Source organism: Mobula hypostoma, chromosome 23 (genome assembly GCF_963921235.1).
Source record: "Mobula hypostoma chromosome 23, sMobHyp1.1, whole genome shotgun sequence".
In the NCBI taxonomy this organism is placed as follows: domain Eukaryota; kingdom Metazoa; phylum Chordata; class Chondrichthyes; order Myliobatiformes; family Myliobatidae; genus Mobula; species Mobula hypostoma.
Window position 1 is genome coordinate 59386461 of NC_086119.1, and position 23978 is coordinate 59410438.

At 42.0% G+C, this 23978-nt stretch overlaps 1 protein-coding gene across 4 annotated transcripts in view; it reads right to left on the bottom strand.

The window, feature by feature from the left end:
- The window catches only part of cabin1 (calcineurin binding protein 1), a 693325-nt gene that overhangs the window by 585279 nt on the left and 84068 nt on the right, over positions 1 to 23978 (bottom strand). For 2 of the 4 annotated variants that reach the window (XM_063031768.1, XM_063031766.1), the window contains exons 9-11: positions 18566 to 18731; positions 11974 to 12110; positions 1894 to 2111 (exon numbers count right to left, since the gene is read on the bottom strand). In XM_063031768.1, the coding sequence (XP_062887838.1) occupies positions 1894 to 2111; positions 11974 to 12110; positions 18566 to 18731 (521 nt within the window). Of the gene's footprint in view, positions 1 to 1893; positions 2115 to 11973; positions 12111 to 18565; positions 18732 to 23978 lie in introns of all 4 variants that reach the window. The other 2 variants (XM_063031767.1, XM_063031764.1) reach the window with 1 other exon arrangement.

The window sequence follows — 23978 nt, forward strand, 5'->3', positions numbered from 1 at the left end:
GGCCAAGTCATTAAGTATATTTACAGCGGAGTTTGAGAGGTTCTTGATTAGTCAGGGCATCAAAGGTTATGGTGAGAAGGCATGAGTATGGGATAATCAGCCATGACGGTACACCAGAGCAGACTCGATGAGCCGTTTGACCTAACCCTGCTCCTACATCTTATAGTACACTGACTTGTTTCACCGTGGTCTAGTATGAAGCACCAATACCCACAAAAAGTAGTGAATATGGCTCAGTCCATCACAGGTATTGTGCACATTGAGCATAACAACATGGAGGGCTGTCGCAGGAAACCAGCATCCATCATCAAGGATCCCCGCCAGCCAGGACATGCTCCTGTCTCACTGCTGCCATCAGAAAGAAGCCTTAGGACAAACACCACCTGGTTCAGGAACAGTTATTACCCTTCAACCATCAGGCTCTTGAACCAGAGGAGATAACTTCACTCACCCCATCACTGAACTGTTCCCACAACCTATGGAGTCACTTTCAAGGATTCTTCATCTCATGTTCTTAATGCGTATTGCTTATTTATTATATTTTTCTCTTTCTTTTTGTACTTGTAGAGTTTGTTTTTTGCACGTTGGTTGTCCGCCCTGTTGGGTGTCACCTTTCATTGATTCCATTGATTCTCTTGTATTTACTGTGAATGCTCACAAGAAAATGAATCTCAGGGTTGTGTGATATATGTACTTTGATAATAAATGTATTTTGAACTTTGAAATATCTTGGGATTTAAGTTATAACACAACCCAAGAAAAACATTAGGGAGAAAAGTGTTCCACTGTAACTTAGAAATTAAATACTTTTATCCACCCCCCCTCCAAAGTTTCCAACTTTATATATTACATTCCATTACTAATGTAGTGTTCCATTTCTACATGTTTTTAGATGTGTAGAAAATCCTCTCTTATAAACTTAAAGTAGTAATGAATTCCAACATTGAACAACATATGCAAGCTCGTCATTTGGTTACGACCAAAGAACAATCTCTCATTTTGAAATATTACAACTTTAAAGAGGAATACACTTTGGAAAACAAAAGCAGCATGATAAATACAAAGCACTTCCATACACATCATGCAGAGCATATCCACTATTCTGAGCATATAGTATGTTATGAGGTGGCAGCAACCATCGCTGGAACTGTTCATAAGCACAGTCTAAGTCCCGGCGGGAGGAGAGAAAGCAGCGCGCCGTGCGTGCACAGCCCTCCGGTGAAAAATGATATCGTATCCGTTAAATGGGGGCCGTGAACAATTCTGATTTGATGGAGACAGACGTGAAAGCACAGAGGAACATCTGGAAAAATTTCTGAAACTCTCGTTCGCTGTTGTCGTTACTGCGTGGTCGGGAATCTTTCCGAGGGAAGACCTCAAAATCCCCGGCTTTGCCTGCTGTTGGCGATCGACATGGAGGTCGAATCGTTCGGATAGAGATGGCGCTCAGTACTCGGTGTCGGAGAGCTGATCAGAGCTCAAAGTTTTCGGATGACTCAGAGTCGGATTGTGGTCGGGTATAACAGGGAGAGTTTTTCTTCCTTCTCCCTTCTGCGTGAGATGTGGGACATTTGAGAGACTTTGAACTTTTACTGTACTCATGGACTTCTTCATCAAGTTATGGTATTGTTGCACTGTTGTAACTAGATGTTATAATTATGTGGTTTCGTTAGTTTTTTTTCCAGTCTTGGTCTGTCCTGTGTTTTGTGGTATCACACCGGAGGAAATATTGTATCATTTCTTAATGCATGCATTACTAAATGACAATAAAAGAGGACTGCGTGTCTTCATAATCTATCTAAGTTTGCATAAAATACCAAGGGTTGGTGGTTTAGTACAATCAAAATGAAAAATATCTAAGGTTATTAGAACTATGTAGATTGATTGCAATACCTTAATGTGCTGGTTGCTGCACTCTCTCAGGATAGGATTGGGCAAACTGCTGCAGTGTTTCCTCCAGTTGTTGTAGATCAAAAGGACAACTTCTGTCAGTTTAGGTGGCCATTTTGCCAAGAACTTCTGACCAAGAACTTTTAAATATTTTAGCATTAGATCCAGTATCCCTCCATTCTTCAGATTATTCAGTAAGAACTTATGAACTTCTTGCTTTTCTGCTTGTATAAAAATAAAGTTAAGGTTAAAAAGATCTACTAATGATTAATGTGCTACACTTCATTAAGTATGGCCCATCTCAATCCCCTATATTATTCACATTCAGATTTCTTTCAATTGTGAAATATACACAAGCCCAAAGAAAAGTTATCAAACAACTTATATTCCGAACCACATTGAAAATAAACATTGTGGAAAAGTTGGTACTTAGTGCAAAGCCTGAAAAACAAACACAATAAGTTCAGCAAATCTGCAAGTGAATAAGACATGCCAATTAATGTCCCTACCTTAGCTTGTTCCATTAGCCTGAATTCGACCTACAGTATATCCCCCAAAGCCTTTCCTATTCATGTAGCTGTACGATATGTGCTTTTGTTTTTAAACACTACCTTCCTCTAACACTTTCTCTGAAAGTTCATTCCATATATACACCAGTTTCTGGGAAAAAGCTGCCCTCCAGTTCCCTTTAAATCTTTTCTTTCTCAACTTAAACCTTTGTCCAGCAGTTTTAGATTCCCTTATCCTGACCATAACGATCCACCTTACTATACTGCTCATGATTTTATAAACCTCTGTAAGGTCATCCAAGGAAAACAGTGCCAGCCTATCCGGGCCTCTTTTTTTAAACTCAGCTCCTCCAATTGTGGAAACATCCTTGTGAATACTTGTTGCACCTTGTCTAAGTTAATCACAGCCTTCTCATAATCTGGTGACTAAAACTGCAGACAACATTCTAGGTGTCACCTCACTAACGTTTTACTGAACTGTAGTGTTACAAACAAACCAATGAAGGCAAATGGGCCACATGCCTTCTTCACTCTCCTGTCTATCTGTGTGCTGCTTGCTGGGAACTACACACTTGGACCCTCTGGGTCTGTCAGTTCCCAAGGACTTGCTATTCGCTGTGTCCATCCTGCCCTGGTTTAACTTCCCAAAATGCACAACTTCACGCTTGCCTGAGTTAAATTTTACCTGTCAATCCTTTGCTTACTCCCAGTTAATCAAGATCCTTTAGTAACTTTGTGTTGAAACCAATGTTCTTCACTCTACACCATACTACCAATTTAGTAATCATACCACCAACATTCTCACCCAAATCACAGGCATCTAATCGTGAAAACAACTAGGAAGCATTGACTCCATCTGCCAAGCCACCTTTGTATTGTGGAAAAAAAGAGGAAACAAAATGTTTCACAGATACTGTATAGGGGGGAGAAAAAACAGAAGGGCTGGCCTGTGAGTCTCCACATCTCTTATTCCCTCTTGGGTACACAGATGTAGACCAGAATAACAGCAGACCCATGAAGGGCCAGTTACTGGTACTAAATATACTAAAAGACCAAGGAAAGGCCAGCGAAGGAGCTCAAATAGTGGTGGACTGTGAGAGGTCAGTCACCAGCAGTAGGAAATTTTGAAGAACATGAAAAGACACACTACACAGAGGCCAGCAAGCAAGACTCACAATTGGCGTAACAGTTCAAAGAATGACATATTATATGGGGAGGAAGAAGATAGTTAGAAATGGGGTATTCCTAGCTTTTTTATTATTTTTATTTTCAAAACTAAGAGAAAAGATAGGAACTCCCAGATTAAAATAGATGATGCTTTGAACCAGATAGGGTCCCTGGAGTAATTAATATTCTAAATTAAAGAGAGCAATTACGGTGGTTAATTTCTGCCCCAGTGCAGGCATCTCCAGCGGCAGATTCAGCACCAGGATAACCCAGTTGGGAGAGGTGGTGGTAAAATGAATGAGTATTCTTGTACAGCAGACAATGAAAGTAAACATGCACATACAGCAAACAGATAAGTAAAGTGGAACACTGGCCTGCATGGCAAAAGGTTTCAAGCCCAAGAGTAGGGTCAGTGTCTAAGATAATGGGTAAAAGCCATGGAGAATAGAGATGATCATAAATGTGGAAATATTATATATATATATATATATATATATATATATATATATATATATATATATATATACACACACACAAATGTTCACAATTCTGATCTAAGGCTCTGAACGTCAAGTTTCTGAGAGTTGGTGGTTTCAAATATACAACATCGGTGACAAGAATTCATTGTATTTCAAGAAATCTGGCAAAGTTCTATATTTCTACTCAAATTAAGGAACAGCAAACTATTTGACACAACAAAAAGTTATTTTTACATAACAAGTGTAAATTCCCCAGAACAAATAAAATTTAATGAGAAGCTGTTGAAGACAGAACAGCCAATAGAGACTGCAAATGCTGGAATCTGGATCTACTGTAGGAATTCAGTGGGTTGAGAACCATCTATTGGGAGACAGGAACTGTCAATGTCTCAAGTTGCAATCCTGCATCAGGAATGGTAATGGAGATGGGAGTGATGAGGCAGTAGTCTGACACGACTGATGGACTGGAGAGGGATACAGGATGACTGGCAGGCTGCGCCAGCAGACAACAGGAGGAGTGGAGTATGAAGACAATGACAGGTCATTATTTTGTTACGTTGCCGCGTCATATGACATGAGCGATCATAGTCTTTCCATGACAATGAATGTTTTTGGCAAATTTTCCTACATAAGTAGTTTGTTACTGCCTGCTTCTGGGAGGTGTCTTTATAAGACTGGTGACCCCGGCCATCATATGCTCTTCAGAGATGGTCTGCCTGGCATCAGGACATGTGATATACACCAGCTGTGCATACAACCATCCACCACCTGCTCCCATGGTTTCATGTGACCCTGATTGGGAAGTGGGGGTGGCTAAGCAGGTGCTACATGTTCCCCAGGGGTGACCTGCAGGGCCAACCAGAGAGAAGGAGCACCTTATAACTCCTTTAGTAGAAATGTATCTTATCTCTACCCGCCACCAAAGGCAGGTGGATGATTGATAAAGGCAGCTAAAGAAACAACAGCAACACACACAAAATGCTGGAGGAACTCAGCAGACCAGGCAACATCTATGGAAGAAAGTACAGTCAATGTTTCAAGCCGAAACCCTTGGCCTGTCACATTTTGTGTGTGTTGCTCAGATTTCCAACATCTGCAAATTTTCTCTTGTTCAAAGAAACAACAGAATAAGGAGCAGGTGGAGTGAGAGAAATGTGAAGGTTGGAGACGGCTGCTGGAGGAAGATAAATAGGAACACAAAGGTTTACACCTTTGAATGCTGGAATGTGACAAGTAAAGGTGGTGATAATGGTGAGAGGTGAACTAAAATGAGAGGAGAGATGGAACGAGAATCAGATGGGGGGAGGGAGGGGTTTGAGGGAAAGGAAACAACAATGAGAAGACAGGAAGAGGACCAGAAGGGTGAGTGGAAGGAGGGAAAAGAACTCACTAGAAGAGAGTGTAACCTAAAATTGGAAAACTCAGTGTCCACCCACAATTATATTGTAGACTATTCAGGGAAATATGAGGGGTTGTTCCTCTAGTTTGTGTTGAGCCTCACCCTAGCCGTGCAGAAGACCAAGGACGGACAGGTCAGTGTAGGAATAGGAAGGGATGATGAAATGACATACAGCTGAAGCTTGGGGTGACCATTGCAGACTGAGCATAGGGTGTTCTGCAAAACAGTTACCCAGTCTATATTTGGTCTCACTGACAAGCATCAGAAGCATCAATGGAGCAGAGAAGGTTGGAGGTGGTTTGTGGCAATCTTTTTCCAAAAGTTTCTGCAAAGACAAGCTTGGTGAAAGAGACAAGTTTTACCAAGTGCCTTAAAGAAGGAAATAAAAGCTAAGAGACAAGACGATTAGAGAGGAGATTCCAAAGAGTAGGTTCCAAACAACTGAGGAGGCAAATATCAAAGTTTACCATAACCAAAAGGTCAAACTTTGAGTAGAACTAATGTCAGGGGGCCAAGACTGAAGGAAACTACAATGACAGAAATGGTCAAGGTCATGGGTTGATTTAAAAGACAGGTGGAAGTCTGAAAAAACTGAGTTGTTGTTTAGCCACATCAACACAAATCCAGCACACACAGAGTTTACTGATTTATGTTAATCAGACCTTCACAAAGTAAAAAGCTCTTTTCTGAAGTTAACAAAACGCTATAACATTCTCATAGCCCAACTAATTCTCAAGTTTCCTCAGAAAATAAAAACCAGATGAACTGCATAATTACAAGCCATAAACAGTTGAAGGAATATGGATATGTAACTTTTCTATCTAAATTACAAAAAAACATAAGATTCAGAATTTTGTTTTGAAGTTTTACACCTTACATGATCACTTCAGCTTTTTCGGGTGCTTCCTGGACAAAATACTGGCTAACATTTCCAATCTGTAATCATGACATAGATGCAAAAATATCAAAGTTTCAACTTTGCTTAATCTGGCAATCACAAAGTTAATCCCCAAACCTCATGTACCAGGACAAAATCTCCAAACCTCACATACTGAGATTAGTTGGGGAATTATTGAAAAATGAAAGTGTTGAGAAATGTGGACTCTGGTTTCCGCCTACATTCCCAAACATGCAAGACAATAGGTTAACTGGCCACTGTAAGGTGTGGGGCAGACAGTAGCTTAACATTTAACACAATGCGTTACAGCACCCTAGCTGTAAGATTAGGGTTTGACCCCCACTGCTGTTGGTAGCTTGTATGTTCTCTGCATGACCATGTGGTTTTCTTCTGAGTGTTTCAGCTTGCTCCCACATTCCACAGTCATAAGGGTTCGGGCCGCTGGTTTTTGGACACGTTACTTTGGTAAGTGAAGCAACGCACAGGGCTACAATGCTCACAGACGTGATTCGATGCAAACAACGCATTTCCCTGTATGTTTCGATGTACATACAAGAAATAAAGCTAATCTTTATTTTTAGTCTCCTGACTAAGTGAATAGGTGACTTGTACAATCTGAGGGGAATTGAGGAGAATGTTAGAACATTTTTTTAAAAATGGGATTAATACTGGATAAGTAAATATGTGTCAGTGGCAGATGAAGAGGCTGTTATGACCATAAGACACAGGAGCAACACACACAAAATGCTGACACAGGACCTCTCAAAGAGCTTGGACCCAAAACGTTGACTGTACTTTTTGCCACAGGTGCTGCCTGGCCTGCTGAGCTTAAAACATAGAAACCATACTGCATAATACAGGCCCTTTAGCCCACAATGCCGTGCGAAATACGTACTTACTTTAGAAATTACCTAGGGTTACCCATAGCCCTCTACTTTTCTAAGCACAATGTGCCTGTCCAGGAGTCTCTTAAAAGACCCTATCGTATTCGCCTCCACCACCATCACCAGCAGACAATACCACACACTGGAATTCCTTCCTTCCATCTGTATTAAAAACTTACCCCTGACATCTCCTCTGTACCCACTTCCAAGCACCTTAAAACTGTGCCCTCTCGTGATAGCCATTTCAGCCTTGGGAAAAAAACCTCTGACTATCCACACGATCAATGCATCTCATCATCTTAGACACCTCTATCAAATCACCTCTCATCCTCCATCGCTCCAAGGAGAGATGGCCAAGTTCACTCAACTATTCTCAGAAGACATGCTCCCCAGTCCAGGCAACATCCTTGTAAATCTCCTCTGCACCCTTTCTATGGTTTCCATGTCCTTACTGTAGTGAGGTGACCAGAACTGAGCACAGTACAACAAGCGGGGTCTGACTGGGGTCCTATATAGCTGTAGCATTACCCCTCGGCTCTTAAACTCAATCCCATGATTGATGAAGGCCAATGCACCGTATGCCTTCTTAACCACACAGTCAACCTGCTCAGCAGCTTTGAGTGTCCTATGGACTCAGACCCCAAGATCCCTCTGATCCTCCACACTGCCAAGAGTCCTACCATTAATAATATAGTCTGCCATCATATTTGACCAACCAAAATGAACTACTTCACACTTATCTGGGTTGAACTCCATCTTCCACTTCTCAACCCAGTTTTGCATCCTATCAATGTCCCGCTGAAACCTCTGACCATCAGAGAGGCAAAGCATGCACATGCCCAGCGAATCCACAGCCACTTCCAAGACAGCGGCAACATGCGGCGCATGTGGAAGGGCATTCAGGACATCACCAATTACAGGACACCACCACCTGCCTGTGCTGGTGATGCCTCCCTCCCAGATGCGTTGAACAACTTCTACGCTCAGTTTGAAGCGGAAAATGACATGGCAGCGAGGAAGACCACCCCTTCTCCAAACGACCAGGCGCTGTGTCTTACCATGGCCGATGTGAGGAGAACCCTCTGCAGGGTCAACCCACGGAAGGCTGCTGGACCAGACAATATTCCTGGCAGAGTGCTTAGAGGATGTGCAGACCAGCTAGCTGAGATTCTCACTGACATCTTCAACATCTCCCTGAGCAGTGCCGTCGTTCCTACGTGCTAAGGCCACCACCATCATCCCCGTGCCGAAGAAGTCTTCAGTGTCCAGCCTCAATGACTACCATCCCGTTGCACTCACATCCATCATCATGAAGTGTTTCGAGAGGCTCGTCATGAGGCACATCAAGACCCTGCTGCCCCTCTCACTGGACCCCCTGCAGTTCGCGTACCGTCCCAACCGGCATCACTCTCTACCTGGCCCTAACCCACCTGGACAAAAAAGATACGTATGCTCGAATGCTATTCATAGACTTCAGTTCAGTATTCAACACAATCATTCCTTAGAAACTGATTGGAAAGCTGAGCCTACTGGGCCTGAACAGCTCCCTCTGCAACTGGATCCTAGACTTCCTGACTGGGAATCAGTCCGGATTGGAAGCAGCATCTCCAACACCATCACACTGAGCACGGGGGCCCCCCAGGGCAGTGTGCTCAGTCCACTGCTGTTCACTCTGCTGACCCACGACTGTGCAGCAACACACAGCTCGAACCACATCATCAAGTTCGCTGATGACACGACCGTGGTGGGTCTCATCAGCAAGAACGATGAGTCAGCATACAGAGAGGAGGTGCAGCGGCTAACGGACTGGTGCAGAGCCAACAATCTGTCTCTGAATGTGGACAAAACAAAAGAGATGGTTGTTGACTTCAGGAGGACATGGATCGACCACTCCCCACTGAACATCGACGACTCCTCCGTAGAGATTGTTAAGAATACGAAATTTCTTGGTGTTCACCTGGTGGAGAATCTCACCTAGTCCCTTAACACCAGCTCCATAGCAAAGAAAGCCCAGCAGCGTCTCTACTTTCTGCGAAGGCTGAAAAAAGACTATCTCCCACCCCCCCATCCTCACCACATTCTACAGAGGTTGTATTGAGAGCATCCTGAGCAGCTGCATCACAGCCTGGTTCGGAAATTGCACCATCTCGGATCACAAGACCCTGCAGCTGATAGTGAGGTCAGCTGAGAAGATCATCGGAGTCTCTCTTCCCGCCATTAGAGACGTTTACACCACATGCTGCATCCGTAAAGCAAACAGCATTGTGAAGGACCCCACACACCCCTCATACAAACTCTTCTCCCTCCTGCCATCTGGCAAAAGGCACCGAAGTATTCGGGCTCTCATGACCAGACTATGTAACAGTTTCTTCCCCCAAGCCATCAGACTCATCAACACCCAGAGCCTGGACTGACACCAACCTACTGCCCTCTACTGTGCATATTGTCTTGTTTATTATTTATTGTAATGCCTGCACCATTTTGTTGTACTTTATGCAGCCCTGGGTAGGTCTGTAGTCTAGTGTAGTTTTGCGTTGTTTTTCACCTAGTTCAGTGTAGTTTTTCTATTGTTCATGTAGCACCATGGTCCTGAAAAACGTTCTCTCGTTTCTACTGTGTACAGTACCAGCAGTTATAGTCGAAATGACAATAAAAAGTGACTTGACTTGACGGCCCTCCACACAATTCACAACACCCCCAACCTTTGTGTTATCAGCAAATTTACTAACCCATCCCTCCACTTCCTCATCCAGGTCATTTATAAAAATCACAAAGAGAAGGGGTCCCAAAAAAGATCACTGAGGTACACCACTGGTCACTGACCTCCATGCAAAATATGACCTGTCTACAACCACTCTTTGATTCTGTGGGAAACCCAATTCTGGTTCCACAAGGCAAGGTCCCCTTGGATTCCATGCCTTCTCACTTTCTCCTTGCATGCGGTACCTTATCAAATGCCTTGCTGAAATCCATATACACTACATCTACCACTCTACCTTCATCAATGGGTTTAGTCACACTCTCAAAAAGTTCAATCAGGCTCGTAAGGCACTACCTGCATTTGACAAAGCCAAGGTGACTATTCCTAATCATATTATGCCTTTCCAAATGTTTATAAATCCTGCCTCTCAGGATCTTCGCCAGCAACTTACCAACCACTGAGGTAAGACTCACTGGTCTATAATTTCCTTTCTACTCCCTTTCTTGAATAAGGGAACAACATCTGCAACTCTCCAATCCTCTGGAACCTCTCCCATCCTCATTGATGATGCAAAGATCATTGCCAGAGGCTCAGAAATCTCCTCCTTCGCCTCCCACAGTAGCCTGGAGTACATCTCATCCAGTCACGGTGATTTATCCAACTTGACGATTTCCGAAAGCTCCAACACATCCTCTTTCTTAATATCTATATGCTCAAGCTTTTCAGTCTGCTGTAAATCATCCCTACTATCGCCAAGGTCCTTTTCCGTAGTGAACACTGAAGTAAAGTATTCAGTAAGTACCTCCACTATCTCCTCCGTCACACTGTCATACTTGATTGGTCCTATTCCCTCACGTATTATCCTCTTGCTCTTCACATACTTGTAGAATGCCTGGGGGTCGTCCTTAATCCTGCTCGCCAAGGCCTTCTCATGGCCCTTTCTGGCTCTCCTAATTTCATTCTTAAGCTCCTTCCTGCTAGCCTTATAGTTTTCTCGATCTCTATCATCATCTAGTTTTTTGAACCATTCGTAAGCCTTTTTTTATTTCTTCTTGACTTTATTTTCAACAGCCTTTTCAACATGGTTCCTGTACTCTACCATCCTTTCCGTCTCATTGGAACGTACCTATGCAGAACTCCACGCAAATATCCCCTGAACATTTGCCACATTTCTGCCATACATTTCCCTGAGAACATCTGTTCACAATTTATGCTACCAAGTTCCTGGCTGATAGCCTCATATTTCCCCTTACTCCAATTAAACGCTTTCCAAACTTGTCTGTTTCTATCCCTTTCCTATGCTACGGTAAAGGAGATAGAACTGTGATCACTATCTCCAAAATGCTCTCCCTCTGGGAGATCTGATACCTGACCAGGTTCATTTCCCAATACAAGATCAAGTACAACCTCACCTCTTGTAGTCTTATCAACATATTGTGTCAGGAAACCTTCCTGAACACACCTAACAAACTCCACCCCATCTAAACCTCAATATTGGGGAAATTAAAATCTCCCACTACAACAACCCTGTTATTATTGCATCTAGTCACTGACAGCCTACCAGAAAAGGACCCCTTTATTCCTACTCATTGCCTCCTGCCAGTCAACCAATCTTCTATCCATGCTAGTATCTTTCCTGTAATACTATGAATTCCTATCTTGTTAAGCAGCCTCATGTGTGGTACCTTGTCAAATGTTATCTGAAAATTCAAGGGTACCACATCCACTGCCTCTCCTTTGTCTATCCTACTTGTTATTTCCTCAAAGATTTCCAACAGATTTGTTAGACATGACTTCTCCTTAAGGAAACCATGCTGACTTTGGCCTGACATTCCTGAATTTCTGGCATACTGCTAGTGTCTTCCATAGTGAAGACAGACACAAAATACTAATGAATTTTATCCGAATTTTTTTTGTTCTTCATTGCCATTTCTTTGTCCCTCATTATGGTGCTCTAGACTGAATGTTTCTGTCAAGGTTTGACACAGACAACTGGAGAGTTCTATGAGGAAAGAATCTCAAAGAAGCCCCAATTTGAAAACCTACCAAATTCCATGAAAGATGAAGGGTCAGATTGCATTCTATAAGGGCCCATTAGTTGTTGACTTTCCTTTTTCATTTCTGTCTGTACTTCAAAAGTGTTAAAAGCATCTTCTTCATCCTCCAGTTCTACCCTTTTCAACCTAGTGAGAGAACAGAAATTAGGATATAATGTAATTGTCTCATTATTGAATTAGTACTGTGTGTATCGGCTGGATCTCAAGAGATACAAGAGTCCTAAAAAAAGATGAAGCAATTATTAGGCCCTTGAACTTGCTCTACCATACAATAAGAACATTGCTGACCAATCTTGGCCACAACGCAGATTGCTCTCCACATATCCTTTAACTTTTATACAAGGATAAAATGAAGGATATACACTTAGTGGCCACCTCATTAGATACACCTACATGTGAATGCAAATATTTAATTGGCCAACATGTGGCAGCAACTCAATGCATAAAAACATGCATACACGGTCAAGCAGTTCAGTTGTTTTTCAGACCAATGGAGAAAAAATATGATCTAAGTGACTTTGATCGTGGAATAATTGTTGGAGCCAGACGGGATGGTTTGAACATCTCACAAACTGCTGATCTCCTGGGATTTTCACACACAATTGTTTCTAGTGTTTACAGAGAACGGTGCAAAAAAACCCAAAAAATATTCAGTAAGCAGCAATTCTGTGGGCAAAAACACCTTGTTCATGAGAAAAGTCAGAGGAGAATGACCAGGTTGGGCAAGCTGTCAATAAGGTGACAGTAACTCAAATAACCACGTGTTAAGTAACAACAGTGGTGTGCAGAAGAGCATCGCTGAATGCAGAACATGATGACCCTAAAAGTGGATGGGCTACTGCAGAAGACTGCACCAGGTTCCGCTCTTAGATCTAAAAAAGAGGCCAGAGTTTAGGTCTAGGAGGAATGTAGAAAAATCTTAATTCACTCACCACATGCATGACAGTATGATTCTAGAAATTAATAACTTAAACAGGATAAATAATTCATCTCTTTTAAATCATTTAAAATTTTTGATGTGTTAACTAGGAAAACTGATGCAAGCAACATTTCAGATAAGGTTTACAATCTTGTCGTGTGAGGCCCCTTGGGTAAGAGTGACCATAATACGTTGGAATTCTTCATTAAGATGGAGAGTGATATAGTTAATTCAGAAACAAAGGTTCTGAACTTAAAGAAGGGTAACTTTGAAGGTATGAGATGTGAATTAGCCAAGATAGACTGGCAAATGACACTTAAAGGGTTGACGGTGGATATGCAATGGCAAGCATTTAAAGATTGCATGGATGAACTACAGCAATTGTTCATCTCAGATGTGCAAAAGAATAAACCAGGGAAGGTAGTGCACCCGTGGCTGACAAGGGAAATTAGGGATAGTATCAATTCCAAAGAAGAAACATACAAATTAGCCAGAAAAAGCAGCATACCTGAGGACTGGGAGAAATTCAGAGTCCAGCAGAGGAGGACAAAGGGCTTAATTAGGAAAGGGAAAAGATTATGACAGAAAGCTGGCAGGGAACATAAAAACTGACCAAAAGCTTTTGTAGATATGTGAAAAGAAAAAGACTGATTAAGACAAATGTAGGTCCCTTACTGTCAGAAACAGGTGCATTGATCATGGGGAACAAGGACATGGCAGACCAATTGAATAACTACTTTGGTTCTGTCTTCACTAAGGAGGACATAAATAATCTTCCAGAAATAGCAGGGGTCGAGGGTCTAGTGAGATGGAGGAACGGAGCGAAATACATGTTAGTAGGGAAGTGGTGTTAGGTAAATTGAAGGGATTAAAGGCAGATAAATCCCCAGGGCCAGATGGTCTGCATCCCAGAGTGCTTAAGGAAGTAGCCCAAGAAATAGTGGATGCATCAGTGATAATTTTTCAAAACTCTTTAGAATCTGGATTAGTTCCTGAGGATTGGAGGGTGGCTAATGTAACCCCGCTTTTTAAAAAAGGAGTGAGAGAGAAACCGGGGAATTATAGACCGGTAAGCCTGACATCGATGGTGGGGAAAATGCAAGAGTCAGTTATCGAAGATGTGATAACAGCATATTTGGAAAGCAGTGAAATCATCGGACAAAGTCAGCATGGATTTGTGAAAGGAAAAATCATGTCTGACGAATCTCATAGAATTTTTTGAGGATGTAACTAGTAGAGTGGATCGGGGAGAACCAGTGGATGTGGTATATTTGGATTTTCAAAAGGCTTTTGACAATTTCCCACACAGGAGATTAGTGTACAAACTTAAAGCACACGGTATTGGGGGTATGGTATTGATGTGGATAGAGAATTGGTTGGCAGACAGGAAGCAAAGAGTGGGAATAAACGGGACCTTTTCAGAATGGCAGGCAGTGACTAGTGGGGTACCGCAAGGCTCAGTGCTGGGACCCCAGTTGTTTACAATAGATATTAATGATTTAGACGAGGGAATTAAATGCAGCATCTCCAAGTTTGTGGATGACACAAAGCTGGGCGGCAGTGTTAGCTGTGAGGAGGATGCTAAGAGGATGACTTGGATAGGTTAGGTGAGCGGGCAAATTCATGGCAGATGCAGTTTAATGTGGATAAATGTGAAGTTATCCACTTTGGTGGCAAGAACAGGAAAACAGATTATTATCTGAATGGTGGCTGATTAGGAAAAAGGGAAGTGCAATGAGACCTGGGTGTCATTGTACACCAGTCATTGAAAATGGGCATGCAGGTACAGCAGGTGGTGAAAAAGGCGAATGGTATGCTGGTATTCATAGCAAGAGGATTCGAGTACAGGAGCAGGGAGGTACTACTGCAGTTGCACAAGGCCTTGGTGAGACCACACCTAGAGTATTGTGCGCAGTTTTAGTCCCCTAATCTGAGGAAGGACATTCTTGCCATAGAGGGAGTACAAAGAAGGTTCACCAGATTGATTCCTGGGATGGCAGGACTTTCATATGATGAAAGACTGGATCGACTAGGCTTATATTCTTTGGAATTTAGAAGATTGAGGGGAGATCTGATTGAAACGTATAAAATCCTAAAGGGATTAGACAGGCTAGATGCAGTAAGATTGTTCCCAATGTTGTGGAAATCCAGAACGAGGGGTCTCAGTTTGAGGATAAAGGGGAAACCTTTTAGGACCGAGATGAGGAAAAACTTCTTCACACAGAGTGTGGTGAATCTGTGGAATTCTCTGCCACAGGAAACAGTTGAGGCCAGTTCATTGGCTATATTTAAGTGGGAGTTAGATAAGGCCCTTGTGGCTAAAGGAATCAGGGGGTATGGAGAGAAGGCAGGTATAGGGTTCTGAGTTGGATGATCAGCCATGATCGTACTGAATGGCGGTGCAGTCTCGAAGGGCCAAATGGCCTACTCCTGCACCTATTTTCTATGTTTCTACATGGACTTCAGGTAGGCCTTAAACAAAGTCCTATGAAGGTTGGTCTAGAGAGTTAAGGCACAAGGGATGGCAAACTGGATCCAGATTTGGCTTGGTGAGAGGAGTCAGGAATTGGGGTTGGATGATTGCTTCTCTGTCTGGAAATCTGTAACAGATGGCGTGATCCAGGAATTGGTCCTGGCACCTTTTTGTGTGTGTGCACCTTTTTGTGTGTGTGTGTGTGTGTGTGTGTGTGTGTGTGTATTATATATGTATTATATACAATATAAAAATTTGAATAAGAATGTCAGTGGGCCACAAGTAAGTTGCAGATAAAATGACAATTGGTAACAACACTACAAGAATGCACAAGAGATTTACTGGGACTTTGCCCAGTATAGAAGGCACCAGTTAAAAGGAGAGATTGAATAGGCTGGGTTTATTCTCACTGGAACATAAAAAGCTGAGGGGTGACATAGAGGTTTCTAAAATTATGAAGGGCATAGATAGGATCGATAGATAGAATCTTTTTCTCAGGACAAATTAGTCTGGAAGGCACAGGGTTAAGGTGAGCAGGGAGAAATATAAAGAGGATCTGAGTGGTAGGACTTTCCACAAAGGTTGGTAGTTATATAAAACAAGTTACCAGAGGAAGTGGTACAACTTGGACACATGTTTAGATATGAAAGGCATAGATGGATACGGACATCACAGTTTCTATGGATGAGTCAAAAGTGTCAGTTTTCACACTGTGATTCCACAATAACCTGAAGGACCATAACAGCAGCTACAATTAAGCAGAAAGGCAACTAGAGAGGATGATGGTCATCATGGCATCTGTTTCTTTTATATTATCTATGCAAATCTGATTATGATACTGTAATGAACCACATGGAAAAGTTAGTTGACTGGAGTCATTAGATTGATCCTGGGATGAGGAGAGATTACATGAGATTGAAAAGAATCGACGTTCATCACTGGGAAGACAAGATTTGATTTTATTAAAACAATAATACAATATACAGTATTAGTCATTTAATATTATTAATACAATAATATAATAATTTAATTTAATGGTTTTGGATGGGATTGACAGGATAGATGTGAAGATGTGAGAATCTAGAACCTGAGAAGGGCTGTCTTAAGAATGGCAGGTTAGGAAAAAGTAAAGAAATTTCTCTTCAAAGTGGAATTTTTAAGAATTCCATCTTTGGAATTCTGTTCTATAATCCATATATTTTTAGAATAAAGAGGAATCAAGGAGATTGAAAAGTTGACTGTACAGGATGAGTCACGATTTTCTTGAAAAGCAGAGCAGACTTGAGGTTTAATATAACCTACTACAACCTAATTTGTACATTTAAAGAGACCACACAAGTGACTGACCATTGAGCTAAAATCCTGATATACTTGCTTAATTCTTTTATCAAACAAGCTTAATGCTTTTACATTGCACTCAAGTTAGAAGAGAGACCTAAATTAATACTTCAAGAGTTTCTGGCCTTTTCTTAGATTGGTTAGTGATTTGTCGTTAGTCAGAAATGTGAAAACATTTGACAGTTTTTCACGACTCTTTTTCTCCAGGTGTCCTCTGTTACACTAACTTGTTTTATTGATCTCTTGAAAATATTCTAAGCTTGAATTGATATTTGTTTAGAACATTGTACAGTGTAGCACAGGAATTAGCCCTTCAGCCCATGATGTGCTAAACTAATTAAACCAGTAATCAAATGCCTAACTAAATTAATCCTTTCTGCCTACACAACATCCATATCACTCTATTCTCTACATATTGACGTGCCTCTCTAAAAACCTCTTGAATACCACTACTGTATTTGCCTCCACTGCCACCTAGGCAGTGCATTCTAGCCACCCACAACGTTGTGTAAAAATAATTGGGCCTGCACATCTCCTTTGCACTTACCCTCTCACCTTAAATTTCAACTCTGAGGAAAAGATACCAGCTGTCTACTCTAGTTATGTCTCTCATAATCTTGTAAATTTCAACCCTGAGCCGAGCCTCCACCACTACAGAGAAAACAACCCAAGTTCATCCAACCTCTCCTTAGAGCACATGCCCTCCAATCCAGACATCACCCTGATAAATCTCTTCAGGACCCTCTTCAATGCCTACATATCCTTTCTCTAATGGAGTGACCAGAATTATATGTAATACTCCAAATGCAGCCTAACCAGAGCATCGGTGACAAACTAATCCACCATGTCAACTAAGGAATCTAAATAAATTTAGAATAAAAGGCTAATTTCAGTAATATTGACAGTACAATTACTAATATATTGTAAAAACCCAGTTCTCACTTCCAAGAAATTTGTTATTTTGAAGTATGACATTTTATATACACATTTACCTTGAGTAAAGAAAGGGTTAAATTATGGAACTAAATCATTCTCCTTGTCCTTACGTTGAGTCTCCACATCATTCCCTGTCATTTCCACCATCTTCAACAGGATCCTACGACAAAGCACATCTTTCCCTCCCCTCCACTTTCTGCAGGGACTCTCATGTTCACTCCTCCCTCTCCAGTGATATCCCTCCTGACACTGATCCCAGCATGCAAAACAAGCCCACTCTCCTTCTCCCTCACCACCATTCAGGGCCCTCAGGCAGTCCTTCCAAGTGAGGCTACACTTCAACTGCGAGTCTGTTAGGCTTGCATACTGTATCTGGTGCAGCCTCCTTTACGTTTCCAGCACCTGCAAAAGCACTTGTGTTTACGAACTGTAAGTGAAGCCATGATCAGACTTATCAGAATGTGATTCATAGGAACCTTGTTAAAATCTAATTAAAAATCATACTTCATACGACCATGGATTAAACAGTAGAAGATAGATATTACAACTACATGCAGATGGAGGAGTCTGCAGAAGGAATTCCTGCTTTCCCTGCTACTGGACTCTGGATTTTCTGTTTGCAAGGTTGTAGAGCAGCTGTTAGCCACTTAATGAAATGTACGAATATTTGTTTAAAAAAAAAAGGAGGGTGAAGGCAGGAACAGATGTTTTTCATACCACTTCAACCCATACAAATTACTTGGGCAACCTCTGATGTGACTCTTACAGTGCAGGTCGATGGGAGTAGACAGTTTAAATGGACTAGATGGGCCAAAGAACCTGTTTCTGTGCTGTACTTTTCTATGACTCTATAGCTCTAACATTTGATATCTTCTTAAAACATGGCAACATTTTTATTTTTAAGGGCTGCTTTACCTTGAAGGCAGGAACTTGACCAGCAATTCCTGAAAATCTATCTTCTCTTCTTTCTTGCACTTGGTATTTCTCACTCGGGCAGAGCGCCTCTTAGCTGGTTCACCAGCCTCATCAGTAATTCGCTTCCTTTTGGAGCCTTTCTTCACCTTGTCCATGATTAAAGAGTCTGTTTAGAACAAGGTTATTTCAACAGAAAACATCAGAAATTTACAAAAGGCAACAGTAATAACTGCAAGAAGATTACTTTGTCAATCACACTATCTTAACTTTCTTTCCTATAATCATAAAAATAGAACCAAACTTGACTGCCACCAATTCATTTTACAATTTTCTAGTAGTAATGGTGAGTTTAACACGATTAGTCAAACATCACTCAGTGTCTTGACAATTGGAACTTAAGATATTATGTGCTCATTATATTTTGCTGGTTGTGAATGTTTCAATAGATGATACAGTAGTGCAAGATTCATATCCCTTCCCTATACTGTATCTATAATCTCTTCCAGTCCTAAAACACTCTCAGCATTGCATCTTGCTGTTGCTGAGGGCATCTGTTGAGGACGATAGCCAAAAAAAAATGAATGGTTAGACATGTAGCAAAACAGCAGCTGGAATTCAGTTGTGAGGTGCTGTACTTGGGAATGGCAAATGAGATGAAGGAATTTACATTAAGTGGAAAGATATCAAAAATATGGCAGGAAGGCAAAGGCACACACACAAATGCTTTAAAGTACACGTGAGGCAGAAAAAGTGATGGAGGTGATTATAGAATATTTCATTACTTATCAAGGTGTGAAATAGAAGATCAGAACCAAAAGAAGAAACTACAGGTGTCCCCCGCTTTTTGAACGTTCGCTTTACGAAACCTCACTGTTACGAAAGACCTACATTAGTACCCTGTTTTCGCTTTCAGAAGGTGCTTTCACTGTTAAGAAAAAAAATTCAGCGCGCGCCCCGAGCAGCCGCTCGCCCCCGGATTGGGAACTGCTTTGCTTTAACACGTGCCTGTGAGCAGCCATTTGCAAGATGAGTTCTATGGTATCGGAAAAGCCTGAAAGAGCTCGTAAGGGTGTTACACTTACGATAAAACTAGACATAAATAAGCGTTTTGATCATGGTGAACGAAGTAAGGACAACCTGAGTTTGGCTTGTGGAAGCTGACGAACATGATGTTGAAGAGGTTTTGGCATCCCATACCAAGAACTGACAGATGAACAGCTGATGCAATTGGAAGAAAAAAGGATAACAATCAAAACCAAATGAGTAATGATAAAGTATGACTTTAATTTTGAAAGGGTACATCGGTTTAGGGGATATTTGCAGGATGGTTTGAGTCCTTACAAGGAACTGTGTGATAGAAAAATGCATGAGGCTCAGCAGTCAAGCAATCCTTCCACATCAGCCACAGCAAACGACGAACCTCGACCTTCAACATTGAGGCAGGCAGAGATAGAAGAAGATGAGCTGCCTGCTCTAATGGAAACAGACGATGAGATGACACCCCAGTGTCCCACCACCCCAAACCCCAGGCCATGGACAGATACCGATTCGCGGAGAATGCAACGGTAGCCGGGATGCACACAGCACATCTTTAAGAAAAAAGCCAAAATAAACATGCTAATCAATTAGGTGCCGCCGATACGTAATTGTCAGCCCAGATCAGAGATGATGCAATCGGAAATTGGCACTGATCAAGGCCGACAATTACACGTCGGGTGGCACCTAATTAATTAGCTTGTTTATTTCGGCTTTTTTCTTAAAGATGTGCTGTGTACCTCCCGGCTACTGCTGCATTCCTGCATGCTTCGCGGCAGTGTATCGGTTGGTGGCCCGGAGGGTGGGGGCCACTGCACCAGCCAACCTGCAACGATTCAGTCTAACACACCATCATCAGTGTGCTCAGCAAGCTATCTTCCCGATTCCCGTAAGTGATACTACAGTGTACATACATTATTTCTACTTTATGTCCGCTGTGTATTTTTACGAGTTATTTGGTATGATTTGGTAGCTTCATAGCTTAAAGGTTACTGGAGAGAGTGTTCTTGCCAACAGCGCTTGCGTGAGATTTTCTGCTGACGGCGCTTCTGTGAGATTTTCGCTACGGAGAACAGTTCAGTAATGATTGTGGAGAAGTATTTCTACTTTATATAGGCTGTGTACTTATCATATCATTCCTGCTTTTACTATATGTTACTGTTATTTTAGGTTTTTTGTGTTATTTGGCATGACTTGGTAGGTTATTTTTGGCTCTGCCAACGCTCACAAAATTTTCCCATATAAATAAATGGTAATTGCTTCTTCGCTTTACGACATTCCGGCTTACGAACCGTTTCACAGGAACGCTCTACCTTCGGATGGCGGGGGAAACCTGTATATAGCTTGCAGCCAAAAATACTGTATGCAGTCTCAACATAAGAAATAAGGAGCAGGAGTAAGCCATCTAGCCCATCGAGCCTGCTCCGTCATTCTATAAAACCATGGCTCATCTGACAATGGACTCATCCCCACCTACCTGCCTTTTCCCCATAACCTTTAATTCCCCTACTATGCAAAAATCTATCCAACCTTGTTTTAAATATATACTTACTGAGGTAGCCTCCACTGCTTCAAGGCAGGGAATTCCACAGATTCACCACACTCTGGGAAAAGCAGTTCCTCCTCATCTCCGTCCCAAATTTACTCCCCCGAATCTTGGCGCTATGTCCCCTAGCTCTAGTCTCACCTATCAGTGGAAACATTTTTCCTGCCTCTATCTTATCTATCCCTTTCCTAATTTTGTACATTTCTATAAGATCTCTCATACTTCTGAATTCCGAGTAAAGTCCCAGGAGTCTCAATCTCTCCTCATAGTCTAACCCCCTCATCGCTGGAATCAACCTCCTCTGTACCACCTCCAAAGCCAGTATATCCTTCTCAAGTAAGGAGACCAGAAATGCACAGAGTACTCCAAGTGCGGCCTCACCAGTACCCTGTACAATTGCAGCATAACCTCCCTGCTCTTAAAATCAATCCCTCTAGCAATGAAGGCCCACACTCCTTTTCTTAATAACCTGCAAACCAAACCTTTTGATATTCATGCAGAAGCACTCCCAAGTCTTTCTGCACAGCAGCATGCTGCAATTTTTTACCATTTAAATATTCCGATCTTCCATTTTTCCCTCCAAAGTGGATGACCTCATATTTAGCAACATTGTAACTCCATCTGCCAGACCTTTGCCCACTCACTTAACCAATCTATAGCTCTCTGCAGACTCTCCGTATCCTCTGTGCAATTTGCTTTTCCACTCAATTTAGTGTCAACAGCAAATTTGGATACACTACACTTGGTCCCCTCTTCCAGATCATTAATGTATTTTGTGAACAGTTGTGGGCCCTGCACCAACCCTTGCAGCACACCACTTACCACTGATTGCCAACCAGTGTAACACCCATGTATCCCAACTCTCTGCTTTCTATTAGTTAACCAATTCTCAATTCATGGTAATACATCACCCCCAACTCTATGCATCCTTATCTTAGGAGAATCTTACTATAGGAAGTATGGCAAAATCAGTAAAGAATGCTATAGAGAATTTATAAGGCAATTGCAGAGTTATAACAGAGGGAGATCGACTAGACTTTCTAAGGAATAGAAATAGGTTGAACCTGGAGTCAAAGGAAAATTACTACACATCTGTAGGTTGTAGGGTAACTAAAGGCTCAAGTACAAGACCTGCAGATTCTTCCACATTTGGTGTAGACTCTTTTCACTGTTTATGCTTGGTCTCAACTTACTCCTGTCATGGAGACACAGTGCTTGGTGCCTTCCTGAATGGTTCTCTGACAAATTAAGCAGTCTTGTGTTAGATGTCCATGAGTGACAGCCAGCTTCAAGAGCCCAGCGGCAGACAACCTGGTTCATTTAACAAAATTATTGAGCATGTCCAGAACCGTCAGTTGAGCAAGGACACAGACACTGGTTCACTTGTTCTGCCAGTGGATTTGGAGAATTTGGTTGAAACTGCAATGGTAGTATCTCTGGAGAACCGCTGTACCTACATTGTTGCCTGTATTTTGTTTAATACAGAAGGGTTGGATCATTACTGCTTGGCAGAACACAAATCCATTCCCAGGTACCACGTCTAGGCCTTGGAATAGTCATAGTCATAATTTATTGATCCCAAGGGAATTTGGTTTTCGTTACAGTTGCACCTTAAATAATTAAATAGTGATAAAACCATAAATAATTAAATAGTAATATGTAAATTATGCCAGGAAATAAGTCCAGGACCAGCCTATTGGCTCAGGGTGTCTGACCCTCCAAGGGAGGAGTTGTAAAGTTTTATGGCCACAGGCAGGAATGACTTCCTATGACGCTCTGTGTTGCATCTCGGTGGAATGAGTCTCTGGCTGAATGTACTCCTGTGCCCACCCAGTACATTATGTAGGGGATGGGAGACATTGTCCAAGATGGCATGCAACTTGGACAGCATCCTCTTTTCAGACACCACCGTCAGAGAGTCCAGTTCCATCCCCACAACATCACTGGCCTTACGAATGAGTTTGTTGATTCTGTTGGTGCCTGCTACCCTCAGCCTGCTGCCCCAGCACACAACAGCAAACATGATTGCACTGGCCACCAGAGACTCGTAGAACATCCTCAGCATCGTCCAACAGATACTTTAACCTGGCAGCCAAGGATATGTTAGTGCACTCTAGGCAGTGACAGACATGCCACTGATGTCTGCTGTCATTGAGATTATGGCTTCAGAGATAGAGGATGTTATCCATGCTGACCAGAGTCTAACGGATTTTTGCCGGGGGGGGTGGGGTGCGGTCTTTGCTGTACATTGGAAGTGAAGGCTTCTAAATGCTTAGTGCAAGACTAATACTTTCAGACACTTCAGTAAAGATATCACTAACAATTTGGAGTTTAGTCTCATAGAATGCTTACATACAACTGTCATCCTTGTACAGCAACTTTAACAGCCAAGGTTCAGATGATCCTGGTTCTGAAATGGAAGAAAATACTTAACGATTCCAGCTATCCCTATGGATTAACCAAGCCAAGCAGAAAGCTTATTGAAGAAAGCATTGTAACAATGAAGATTAAGAGGAGTGTTGGTGCAATGACCAACTCCACATGCCCCCAATCTGCAAGCGGATCTGTGTTGGATCCATTAACGAGAATCACAACTTGCATGCGATTGTGGAGCAGACAAAAGGATTCTGACAATTTCATGAGAGGCCAAATTTGTAAAGGAATTTGTCCTTTTGAAAGGCCAATAAATTCTAGATCCAGTGATTGGTGCTGCTCCAGGTTCTTGTATTAGTTGCATAGTTAAGATCCACTCCACTGAACTATCAGAAAGAAAAGACACATTCTCTGGAAGAGAACAGAGGATATTTTTCCCCAATCACTGAGTTATAAACC